At 48.9% G+C, this 12,476-nt stretch overlaps 1 protein-coding gene across 6 annotated transcripts; it reads right to left on the reverse strand.

Moving 5' to 3' along the window:
* Nucleotides 1–1,090: 1,090 nt before the first annotated feature.
* PCYT2 (phosphate cytidylyltransferase 2, ethanolamine) lies at nucleotides 1,091–12,462 on the reverse strand. 6 transcript variants are annotated; one of them, XM_083804671.1, is made up of 13 exons: nucleotides 12,305–12,460; nucleotides 11,727–11,815; nucleotides 10,847–11,008; nucleotides 8,881–8,947; nucleotides 8,296–8,380; nucleotides 7,176–7,220; nucleotides 5,666–5,804; nucleotides 4,945–5,027; nucleotides 4,684–4,761; nucleotides 3,930–3,995; nucleotides 3,688–3,753; nucleotides 3,108–3,196; nucleotides 1,091–2,397 (listed from the first exon to the last, which is right to left on the reverse strand). In XM_083804671.1, exons 1-13 carry the CDS (start codon nucleotides 12,391–12,393, stop codon nucleotides 2,310–2,312), a joined length of 1,146 nt encoding a protein of 381 aa, XP_083660797.1. In that variant the 5' UTR covers nucleotides 12,394–12,460; the 3' UTR covers nucleotides 1,091–2,309. The 6 variants fall into 6 exon arrangements, with proteins under 6 accessions (XP_083660797.1, XP_083660799.1, XP_083660798.1 ...); XM_083804668.1 differs by lacking the exon at nucleotides 1,091–2,397 and adding an exon at nucleotides 2,420–2,699 and having other exon boundaries at nucleotides 12,305–12,461; XM_083804673.1 differs by lacking the exon at nucleotides 3,688–3,753 and having other exon boundaries at nucleotides 12,305–12,461.
* Nucleotides 12,463–12,476: the final 14 nt, after the last annotated feature.

Here is a 12,476-nt window from a genome sequence, read left to right on the forward strand (position 1 = left end):
CAGGTGGAATCAGGGGTCATTCCGACACTTGCCCAGGGCTGCCCTCAACCTCCCTTCAGCTGCAGAGCTGCTCTGGAGAAAAGCTTTCTGCCAGGCACGGCCCCACCACTGGAGAAAAGCCCTCTCTGCTCCTCCAGGACGAGCACCAGCGTGGCCACACACAGGACAGAGCAGCGCGGAGCCGATGGCCCTGCCCCAGCCCCCTGCATCCCCCAGAGCAGGAACATCCGCAGCCCCCAGCAGCTGCAGAGCTGAGGGGGGAGCAGGACAGGCCAGTGCACTCACGGCATCGCCGGTGCCGTGCTCGAACGCTGCCCAGCGGTGGGACTGCTGTTCTGTCACAGGCACCTGAGGAGCTCCAGCGAGGTTATGGGAGAGGACGGGAGGCTTCGAGTTCTCCAGGTCCCCCTCCTGCCCCGAGGCCGGGAGCATTCCCACGCAGGTGGGTGGGTTGGCTCCTGATAGCACCTTGTCACAAATGACACATTCATTAGGAGATGCCAATATGCAAACACAGGATCTGGGATTAGCAACTGCACAGACATGAGATGCTGAGGCTCTGTGGCAGATCTGTGCACGCTGCAGCCCTTCTGCAGGCAGCAGGGCAGAGCCACCAGGGCTGCTCGTAGACACTGCTTTAGCGTTGCAACGCACCAAGCTACCAGCAGAATCCTAACTCCACACCCACCTTGTTTATGTGACTGCGTGACTGCCAAACTGCCAAGACACCTTTCCAGTGCAAGCTGTGCTGCAATGCCGAAGTCCAGAAAGCATAAAAACCTAGAACAGCGTAGCAAAGATCCCCTCACCTGGCCTAGTTGTTTTTGAGTGAATTCAGCAAAAACCTCTTCACATGGCAAAAAAGAAGGGCTTCTAGCTAGAGTGATCTCTAACCCTTGTACCAGAAGAAATTTAAGATTTTCACAGAGCTCAGGCAGAGCTGCCCGCAGCAAAGTTTGTTTTTATGCCAGCAGTGAACTCTTGCCCATTCTTGACATAGCTTCCAGGGAAAAGCCTCTGCAGAAGTCTCCACCCAAAGGCCTGAAACCTTTCTGGCACCTGGACTCGAGGCCTGAAGAGACCAACAGACAACTCTTCAACATTTTATTAATGATCAGCAACAGAATTTTACAACAGAGAGGACACAAAATCGGCTTGGAAGGACTGTACAGCACAGTGCAGGGAGTGGCTGAGACACCCAGCACAGCACCCTGGAATGTACGAGGCAGAGAAGGGCTCAGCCCAGCACCTGGCTCTTCCCAGACTCATCCCCTCAGGCCCTGCAGGTTCCCGCAGGAGGTAAACATGCTGCACTTCAACCCTAAGAAAACAATCGTGAAATTCCAGCTCACAAGGTCACTTCTCTTGGTAACATCTGTCAGGCACAAGGTGGACTCTGGCAGCAACAGCAAGCAGAGCTCTGAGCACAGTTCACGAGGAGCGCCGAGTCCTGCGCATCTCATAGCAGGTGGAGCCTTTGGCAAAACCTGCCAGTATTCTCATGCCTTGTGCAGAGAAATTCCTCAAACTCACCAGGGAACACATCAGACCTGAGGGTCTCTGTGCCACGAGCCTCACAACCCGCAGCAGATGCTGAGCTGCTGCCTGTCACTGGGGAAGTGAATGATTCACTGGCAACAGTCACAGCTGGAGGAAGGCTTTATCCAATTAGACCGTAAGTAGCTTTCGATCTGGTATTCGTGCAGAGGCAGCAGCTGAGAAGCACCACCACCAGCAATCTCAGAGCACAGGGCGCAGTGAGCACCGCCAGCAGCAGGCACACTGATTGGCCTAGCATCCCTACCCAAAAAGCTCACAGAGGAATTGTTGGCTGCCCCTTTCTCCCGGGAAGGCTGTTCTCTCCAGTCTGTCAAGCAGCCCACACCACCACCTGAAGGGGTGTTCTGAAATGCAGACTCCAGTCATGACAGCAGAATGTGGAAGGAGGCAGAAAGGGCCCGGGAAGCTGCTTCATTTCCCACCTTGTAAAAGCCAGAAATGGCAGAAAGTAAAAGCACATCAACATGTTAAAACATTAGTTATAATTAAAACCATTTTTTTCTTTTTCAAATCTTCTCCTGGGAAAGGGAATGGGGGTTGATTAACGGAGGAAAAACTAGGCAGCAGGATCCCAACTCATTATGTCTGCATAATTAGTGCAGGAGGAGCTGGGACAGCTAGGCTAGCACATCCTGTGCACACCAGCAGCGGTGTCCTTGTTCAGAGTCCTCTCTAGAAGAGCTCTTTGCTCCTCCAGAAGAGGGCGAGGCTGCAGCGTTCCACGACCCAAGCATCAGCTCTATGCTGGTCTAGTGCTTCTCTTCCAGTCTCTTCATGGCCTCCAATACTGCCAGCTCTTTTGCTTCCTTCTTCTGGTTCCTAGCTTCAAACTCCAGCCTGCATCAATCATAAAACACCATGAGAGTCTTACCCATTCCTCTCTCTAGGAGACTAAAACCCCCTGGAACAGGGGAGCACCGCCTTCTCCTATGTTGTTTTGTTATGAGAGTATTTCAGAAGCTTCACCAGTAACCTCCCACCCTCCTCTTGGAGAGAGCCAGCACCCAGAGCTTCCTCCAAGTGTCACGATCACTTCTCTCTGAAGTCCAAGGCTCCCACACCGGTCAAACAACACTTCTCCCTCTGAAGATGCTGCTGCTGTTCCATGCTTGGTCTGTCCCAGGACACACCACTTAGTGCTGCAATACCAAATTCAAATTTACAACTGACCTGAGCTGGGGTCACTGAAGGTGAACGGCTTAAAAGAGCAAAGCACTGAAAGAAACAGCATGCTAAATCCTTAAGAATACAGCAAGGATTTTTTTTCATTGATAGAGAAGGAGGAAAAATAATAAAACGTGCCGTGAAGCACATTCTAACCTAGTATAGTTTACCTATTCCTTTTCCTGTATAGTCTGGTAAATCCACACTTAAGCAGCCTGCCCAAAGTTCCAGAACAAAGCTTTGGAAGATGAAGGACCAGTTCACTGTTTCCCTCCTCTGTGCCCTCAGATATCCCTTCTCTTCCTGTTTGATCCCATTAATCAGGCCTCAGACAAGCTGGACTGAACAGCATGCAACAGAACTAGAGGATGAAGAAAGCCAACCTGTTCTTGATGATTCTTTGCACAATTAAATCTGTGGTGAGATTGCTGCCACTGTCCACCAGCTGGAAAATGCCACGTCTCTTCGGTTCCTGTGAACAAACAAAGCAGACTCATCTGTGAAAAACATGAAGGACCTCTGGATTTACAGCTCAGTAAAGGAAAGCTGAGCAGAAGTCATGGCAGGTCCTGTGGGCACCCAGCCAGGCACGACACAAAATCATCTCCTAAGAAGCTGAATAAATCACTGATGAAAGCAAAGCTTCAGGTATATGGGAGCTGAGCGAGGGATTTGCATAGAGCAAAGATGACAGCATTTCTCATTCTGCCGTGAAGGTATCAGAAACAGGCAAAACAAAACGGTGACTAAGAGAATGGAGTTGTGAATGATTTACAGGCTCTGCTCCAAGTAGCTACCGGAGGGGTTGACAAAAAACAGAATCACCTGACAAAGACTTGCTTGGGTAGCATCCACTGCAATACTCTGTATTCTAATTCTCAGCCCAGGAGCATGAACAAAGCCATGCTGTATCTGTCACAAATGCTGGCAAAAAAGCACAGATGGCAGCAGCTAGCATCTTACCTCATATGGATCAGAACCATCCTTGTCTGACACCACCTCTGTCATTCCATGACATACAAGTGTTACCTAGAGAGGAGCACAAAGTCACCAACAATCACGTTCCCTCCAGAAGGTGACAGGGACTGTAATTATGCTGAGCAGGACCACCTCTCTGCTATATTGCTATGTTTTCCATCACTTTAGCTCTTCAAGCACATCAAAAGCCAGCATCTTCACGTACATCTATACACAAAGACTCTCACCCTGAAGTGATCCAGCAGATCAGCAGTGACAGCATATGGGGCTCCAATTACCACTTCTGAGACATACTAGAAAAAGAAAACAAGAATCCAGATTAAAAAAAAAAAGCCACAACAGAGACCAGCCTATCTCCTACATGGACTTGAGCAGGCCACCTGATTATAGATTTAGGAACTCAAATAAGGGAAATAGGAAAGCAAGTTGGTTGGGGCTTTGAGCAACCGTGTCTAGCGGAAGGTGTCCCTGCCCATGGCAAGGGGGTTGGAACTAGACGATCTTGAAGGTCCCTTCTAGCCCAAACCATTCTATGATTCTATGATCTTTTTGTTCCACTAAAGATTATGCTTTCTGGTAGGGTGTATACAGCAAATCCCAGAATTAATTGCTCAGAGCATATATCTCTGGGCCTCCCTACATTTCTTTCCCAGGAAGTTTTTACCCTGCTGCAGAAAGTAGATAGTTTTCTGCAAGAATACAGTTGTCTTTGCATAGAGCAGAGCAGCACTCTGCCTCTTCACTGCTGGTGGAAGAGGTGAGTGGGTGCAATGGCTCAGATTAACCAAGACGACAGAGAAGCCTAGTGATTCCTCACAGGAGCGTGCCAGCACCTCTGGTAGCCTGAAGTGATTGGTCTTATCTTTGCTTTCTCAATGAATACTAAAGATCTTGTGCAAGGTTTTTTAGCTATGGGTGAACAACATCAGCTTGTAGGCAATTTCTGGAACACTGCAAGGTGACGGAGCTGTAGACACTTACCCTACAGGCCAAGACACTGAGCGTTCTCTCATGGATGTTCATGATGGGATAATTCTTCCCTTTGTAACGATTTACTTCCTAAGGCAAAGCATCAGTCACAATTAGAAGAAACACAAAGCAATCCCCTTCCTTCTCACTTTCTCCCAGTAAGAAAAACCGGTATCGGCCAATACAACCCTTTCTTGTCTTCCAGCACACAGCCTGCTTGTTTCAGAAAGAACATGTGCCAAGCTGCTCCATCTCTGAATTTTATATACAGACCTGGTCAAAGTGCAACCCAGCGATGATGTAGGGTCTCTCTGCCAGCTGGTGAACCTTCTCCAAGAAATCTACATGCCCAATATCTGCAGACCTGTTTAAGGAATTGAAGCTAACATGGAAAATGGAGAAAGGAAGCCAGAAACAGATGTACCAGGAAAGCACAGCAGGAAATAGTAATCCCAAGGATTTTATTTCTGTATTGCTTTGTGCCTATGTGCTAGGAACAGTTGCCTTCCTCCTCGGGCCCTCAGGCTCTGGACAAAAGCCAGGCATCTTTTCAGTTCCACCTTACATGGACTCAACTTTGCCTCTGTCCAGAATTTCTACCCATTTTGGGTAGAAAGGGAGGCACAGCACCTCCAAGACTGTCCTGGGGATGAAGTGTCTGCTCCAAATACCGTATGCTTTCTAGCAGCAGTCACTTAGTCTATGACAGCCAAACTTCAAGAAGGACGAGCGTATGATCAGTAGAGCATGGAGGGTATCCAACTATCATTCTGAAATCCTCTAACAGCCACAAGTCTTTCTAGAGAGTAGTCGTAACTCCTTGCTCTGTGTCCTGTGACTAAGAAACTGTCATTAGAAACTCCTGCCTTTTCCCTCACCCACATACCTAAAGAAAACAACAACAACAAAAAGTAGTAAATATCCTAGTCTGGTGCCTTAAAATACAAGAACAAGCAGACCAACACTATTCTCGTGACAAAACAGTCAAGGATACGGAACAGGTCAAAGGCTCCGGCCACATAGATGATAGTGTCTCCTGGCTGTGGTTCCTTTCCTGATGCAAACTGGATGATCTTCTGAGATGTCTGCAGGAACTGTGAGACACCAGTCCAGGGACTATGACCTTTTGGTCCCTAGGAAAACACACACCACACACATTTCCTTTTCAAGCTCCAAGAGGAGATTTGGACCACACACATACAGTGCCAGAACACAGCTGTAGGCAGGACTGCATGTTAGTTTGCTAGCAAGTATTGCAGCTCTTAGCAGCTTGCACTTTCTACATTTACACAATCCAAATCATCCCCTCAACAGCCAGCTAAGGAGATGCTGAGAAGAAAGCTTAGGAAGGAAGAAGGCAACAGGGCAGTCCAGGATTTCCAGGAGAGGCAGAACTTACTAACGGAAGAGATACACAATGCACAACCTACCTATATCCTCTTAGGCATACAATCTTTTTCAAGCTGCAAGGCAGCCTACCCTTTCACCTGGCTGACTGGTATGCTAAGCTGGTATCACCCAGAACTCAGCAAGGGCCAAATATCCCAGCTGCAGTGAAACCGAAGATAGAGCTTGAGCCCCACCATGCGGCAGTTCGGGAAAGAGCCACCAGGTCACTGGCCCTGGCATCTGCTTTGCTCCCCTAACGTTAGAAACAATAAAAGACGCAACAAAACAAAGACAATTCAGCTAAGACCAGGGCAAGCCACACAAACAACAGTATACAGAAGGGAGTATGCTGCTGGCGGGAGTCATGCAAAATACTTAGTGCCCAGATATCTTTCCCTAGATCCAAGAACCAGGAAACAGACACATTAGAGCAAGAGGCCTGACAAAACCTTCTCCAAAATAAACAAACAAACAAAAACACCACCCAACAGCATGGCAGAGAACAATTCAGCCTGGTCAGCAAAACCACAGTGAGTAAAATACTTACTGAAGCTGTAAGGCCGGGTGGTTGTTAATGAGGGACAATCTAACACCCGGAAGGAAAAAAAAAAAAAAAAAAAAAGGCTGATAGCTCTTTAGAGGCAGCCCAAGACAGGAGGAACGTTCTGCTATTTGAAGACCAGGCAACTGAATTCTTTGCAGTATGGAATGCTAGTTATGTGCCTGCTACATAAATGCTTCCCAGACCTAATGCAACACCTTTTAAAACGTAAGCACCAAAAGGAGCATCGCTAGAAGCTGTCCCTAGGCTGGAACTCTGGGCACCTGCATCCCAAAGGAAGTGGCAATAAAGAATTTACAAGCAAGCCAAACGAACAGTAACAGCTCAACAAGTGCAGCAGCGCCGTGGTGCCGCTAACATACTGTTCACACCAGTACTGCTGGTCCTGTGCAGCCACACCTGCCCATTTCACTGACTACAGCAGTGGCAAACATTTACTGAGGTTACTGCTAAACGTGGCGGGAAAAAACAAGCCTGCAATACAGGCCAGAAAGCACATTTGGAATCCTTCTCATGACAACAACCAGACGTCTGAGGCTAGAGCTCACATTACCTTCCCAAAGTTGTCAGTGTGCTTCCGATAGTCTAGGTCCTCATCCTGAAGGGAGATAAAGAATCAAAATGTTTAAGCACTCACACAGCTCATCCAACCAAAAATATGCGTGCGTGTGGCAGAAGTGCTGGGAAGTCCAGGCTTAGACTGCACATCATCGATCGCTGGCACTAAATGCTGACAAAGTAGTTAATATCTAAACCAGAATCACGTCCCAGCTGGAGTCAGATGAAACTTCCTTATCTGACCTCGGCCTGGCATCACACAGTCCCAGTGGTTCTTGTTCTTGCCCAACCTGCGCAGCTGATAGCATTGCACACCTATGTCCTCTCTCAACTATGCAAGCCCCCAACAGGGCAGCGTCCTGACATTTTCCAAAGACACTCCACTAGAGATGGGCTCAGATCTGTGCAGACAGCTAGCGATGCTGAGTCAAATCTTGGTGTGAACTTACATATTACTGCTAAGCCAATCTAACAGCTCAGCACACTGAAAGATCTCCCTCTAGCCCCAAATTCTCTTGTTCCTCCATTGTCTCATCCCTGCTATTATCTCAGCGATTCCGTTCAATGGATTGCTTGTTTACTGAGTCAATTTAACTCATTAACCAACAGAACACTACTTCCTCCTTTTTTGCTTTGGTTAGGTTAGCTATTTATCACATAGTGAGCTGAGGAGACTAGAGAAAGGTCTGATAAGACTCAGAGACAGCAGAAGGCAAAAGCATACAGCTCAGTTAGAAGGAAGAAGAATTTCCAATTCTGGCAGCACTGGGCTGCTAGATCAATGGGGCTGCACAATGTAATTCCACACTCAGAGAAGCCATAGACTAGTCTGCCTTTCCAATAACGCTCCTGAAGCTCACACCAATCGTGATGAATCAAAGCTTTTCATCTCCATACACCTTTTGAAAGCAGCACGGGCTCTGCACTGTGATCTCAGACAGGCTTAAGCAAATATAAACAGGGTGTTTTGCTGTCACTGCCCATAATCAGTTTGCCAGTTCTCCACGCACCTCGGAGCCAGACCCAGGAGCTCCACCGCCATTTTGGGACAGCAAAAGGGAAGAGCTGGCATATGCCCTAGACTCCAAACTCCCACCCAAAGCCCTGTGACTCACTATGTTGCTGTGGTGAGCCTTAGTCATGAGCAGCATGCGGCCAACAAGGTCAGTAGTGGACACACCTTGGGTGCGTTTGCATTCCCTGCAGGGAGACAAGCAAAGGATAAAGCAGAAGCCATAGGAGCATATGCCTCTTTCTCTTCCCACCGTTATCACTGGAACACATGTAAAACCTGGTAAATCCAAATCAGGGATCATCCAGAGAAAGTCTTCCTACTATCTGCCCTTGATATTAAGTATACCACTTGCCTGCTGAGCTTCTGCATCTTCTTCACACAACAGCGACCAATCGTATGAGGAAAACTTACCTTGCACGGACTTCCCAACAGAACTAACTCCCAGCGAGGCTTCAATACTAGAACCAGCATATACTAGGAACAGGAAGCCCCTACCACTCAGCTGCTAGTCTGCATCGCCTTCTGGAAACCTAAATGCCTGGAGCAGCTAAAGCTCTGACACACGTAATAACAAAATTGAAGTGTGACCTGAAGACAGCTGTATTTCATCTGACTTTCCTTCAGGACAGGAACTCTCAGAAACTCTACCCAAAACAGTATAAGAGCCTAAGGAGAAATGCGTTACCTGTATCGCCCAGCTGTCTTCACTTCCTCATAGGTGTCCTTGCCATCTATCGTTAAGGTGATGTCATCTGCAGAAAGAGAAAAGCCTCAGAACTGCACTCCAAGCCTTCCTGCACAAGAGCTGTTAGAATTACAGCAACAGCCGAATACATCCAGCACATAAGCCAGACTGTAATTCCTGCAATCCGAACCACAGTGCGAACACATGTAATATGTCCTGCATCCCATGGATATATCGTGGGATTGCAAGACTAATCTATCTGTAGAGACAAGCATATTCCTGGGTGCTAAAGGCCATTAGCCATCTCACCAATTGTTTTTTAAGATACTCCAGAAAATCTGAGCTTATTGCCCTGGTAGCAATTCCAACAGCAGACACAACTGAATTGTTGTCCAGATAACCATAAACAGCTACAATTATTCTCAGTGTTAAAAAGCACCTTAACTTTAATTTCTCTAGCACTGTTGTTAGCTGTTCATGTTATGGCTTCCCCAGTCAATTAAACAGTTCTTCAACACCCAATTCTTCCCCTCAGTGATGGCACTTCTACCATGACATTAACGTACCCCTTGAACTCCTATAGAGTTAACTCTGGTTCACCTTTGGCGTGGTTGCTGACTCATTGTACAAAAACCACCTGCATTTAGTGACAGTCTAAAATCTTCAACAACAAAACCTAAGCTGGCTTTCAATTGGCATAATACCCTGTTTACAGCGCAGGCATTGGTAACTCACATGTACTCTCTCTTATATAGTTGCAGTGGCATTCTCAGAAAAGCTGATGAGTTCCAAAACTCCACACCCCTTCCTCAGGGCACAGGGACAGGAGAAGAGAACATACTGCAGTTACAACACTGCGTGCCAGAGGAGAGGCAGAAACAGCGGGTTTGCTATCTGCCACTTTCCCAGCTACGCCCGGCTATTTCTAAACTTACCTTCTGCATAAACACAGCCTGGCAAATCTGCAGCATCTAAGAGTATTATGCAGGTAGAAGTACTGAATTATTTGACAAAAGAGATAAAGGCAGGGAAACTGGAGCAAAGGCCACAAGCACTTCTCTGTTATCATAATCCTTCACCAAGTCCAGTACGGGGTCACGTACCCCAAACGCACTTTCAGGACAAGCAATTAAGTTAGCGAGGAATGTGATAATCACCCTGTCCACGTGAAAAAAGCATATCTATCTAATTGAACATTAACAATTTATTTACATTAAACGAAATACTTGTCTTATCAATACTAGATGACTGGGATCAAATGAGAAAGGAAAAGTGAAAAACTGCAAAGACTATTGCAGATTCAATTAACAAAATTAACCCCCCTTCAGAGGGGTAGGGAGGAGAGGCCAAAACCGAATGAACATGAGACGTAGTCCAAGGAAGGGACAGAGTACAAAACCAAGAATGTTTCATCAGAACACTGTTTCTCTTCAGTGACTGCAAACTGAAGAATGTTCATAATAAGAACCGAGTCTCTGACCACAGTCAGCTAAGCACTTTAACAGCTTATCAGCTAGATAGAGACAGAAGCTTTTCAGACCTGATCTCATCCCAGGATAAGCAGATATAAACATGATTGTGTTTTTGCACGCTGAACTTCTGTAACAGTGTTTTTCATGTTTAGGTTGTATAAATGACTATTTTTCCCACGCACAGTTTTTTTCTTGTGTTGAGGGCAATCTCAGGATAACTGTCAGACAGCACATTTCATCTTTGTAAGTGAAAGGGATGCTTGAACCAAGGAATCTGACCACTCTCACAGTACCTTGCACAAACATGTTTCCCTGAAATACCTGAACACCTGAGTAGCTGTATTGACTAGTACAGGCACTGGGAACACAGAAATCCGTACAAATGAGGATTTCCCTGAGCCAGAAAGTTCCTTGTTTTGCAGCAGGAAAAACAAGAGCACACAAGCCCTGGAGGTCCCTTGTTAATACAACTGCCACCTCAGAACACCACTCACCACCATGCACACAGAAGTCACAGTTATATTTGTCCAAGGTTTCCAGTGTGGTGACATAGGGAGCTCCTGGAGCAATCTCATCCACCCACTTGATGGCTTGCACCATTTTGTACCTCTCCTCTTGTGTAAAGACAGGGGGGCCCTTGTGCTTGGCAATCTCTTCTGCGTGAGAAAGAGAAAAATCCAGTTAGAAGTGTTTGAGCGAAACTCAGCTTGAAATTGGTCTGCAGCAGGGAAGGAAGTCCCAGGTAGGTCAGGAAGTGTTTTAATTCAGTCTCCTTTTTAAGCATGTAGCAAAGGCCTTAGAATTCACTCTGAAGGCAAAGGGTATCTGTGACTCCCTGTACCTCATACTGCTTCCTGAGGAGATTACCCAGACCTCTTGGCAGCCCCCTAGGGGAACATCTCCTCTTAAACAGTAACTTCAGGCTACGTTGGTTTATACTGGAAAACACGCATCCATAAATTAATTTAAAACCAATCTTTACAAGCAAGAATTAATGCGTAGCACTTAACTCTCACGTGGGCTTGAAATGAGCTTTCTCCACACAGTAATTTGGTTTGGAATACCAGTTCTGCAGTTTGCACCTGCAACACCAGATTGATTTTCAACTGGTTCTATTGCTTTGCAGAACAGAACACAGACCACTCCTCAAAGGAAGCCTGCAAGCTCTGAACTATGCAAAAATCGCTGAGGAAACAGTGAGGATAACTCCACTGCCTCATCCAGGGAAGAAATGCTTTTTCTGGTGGTAGCTGCTGCTCCTTGAGGACATGTAGGAAGAAAGCTGCTTTGGACCGGGATCTCCCCCTCTCAGGGCTAATGCTGCAGGGTGATTTGAGAGGCAGCACGAGGTGAAAAGCTGAGAAACCCTCTTACCATCCGTGTGGACTCCGACAATCAGATAATCTCCCATAGCCCGAGCCTGGCGCAGCTGGTTGGAGTGGCCATAGTGCACCATGTCATAGCTAGAAAGACAAAGGCCCTGCTTCAGGCCGGGGCACAAGGACGCGCTCAGCTGGGGCGCTGCGGCCGGTGACCTTCCCCCTTGCCACCGGGCGATCCCCGCCGCGGGCTCGAAGGGCCAAGGTCTCGCTCCCACCTGCCGCGCGGCCGGCTCCTCACAGGAGGCCGGGGCGGCGCCCTCAGCCTGCCGGCGGGGTGCCGGGGTGCCCGGCCGCAGGCTGCTCCCACCGGAGGGGCCGGGCCGCGGCCCCGGCCTGCCCGCGACCGCCACCGGGACGGCCCGGGCGGCCCCGCCGCCGGCACGGGACGGGGCCGGGCAGCGGTTGCTCCGCGGCCCCGGCGCTCCGCCGCCGCCCGAGGGCGCTCCGCCGCCGCCGGCTCCGTCTCGCCCCGCTGTCGCCGCCCCGGCCCGCCCGCCCCCGCCGGCGGTCAGAGAGGAGCCGGAGGCACGAGCGCAGCCGCCGCCGTTTATTTCCGCCCGCCGCACTCACCAGCCGTCGCACCAGACGCGGACCGGCCGGTGTCCCGCCGCGCCGCCCGCCGCGGGGCCGCCGCCGCCCGCCGCCCCGTTGCGCAGCATGGCCGCGCTGTCACCGGCGGCCCGGCCGCCGCCCCCGCCGCGGACCGGGGCCTCCCGCCCGCCCCCGCCCCGCCCCGCGCCCG

Source organism: Anser anser (genome assembly GCF_964211835.1).
Source record: "Anser anser genome assembly, chromosome: 19".
In the NCBI taxonomy this organism is placed as follows: Eukaryota; Metazoa; Chordata; class Aves; order Anseriformes; family Anatidae; genus Anser; species Anser anser.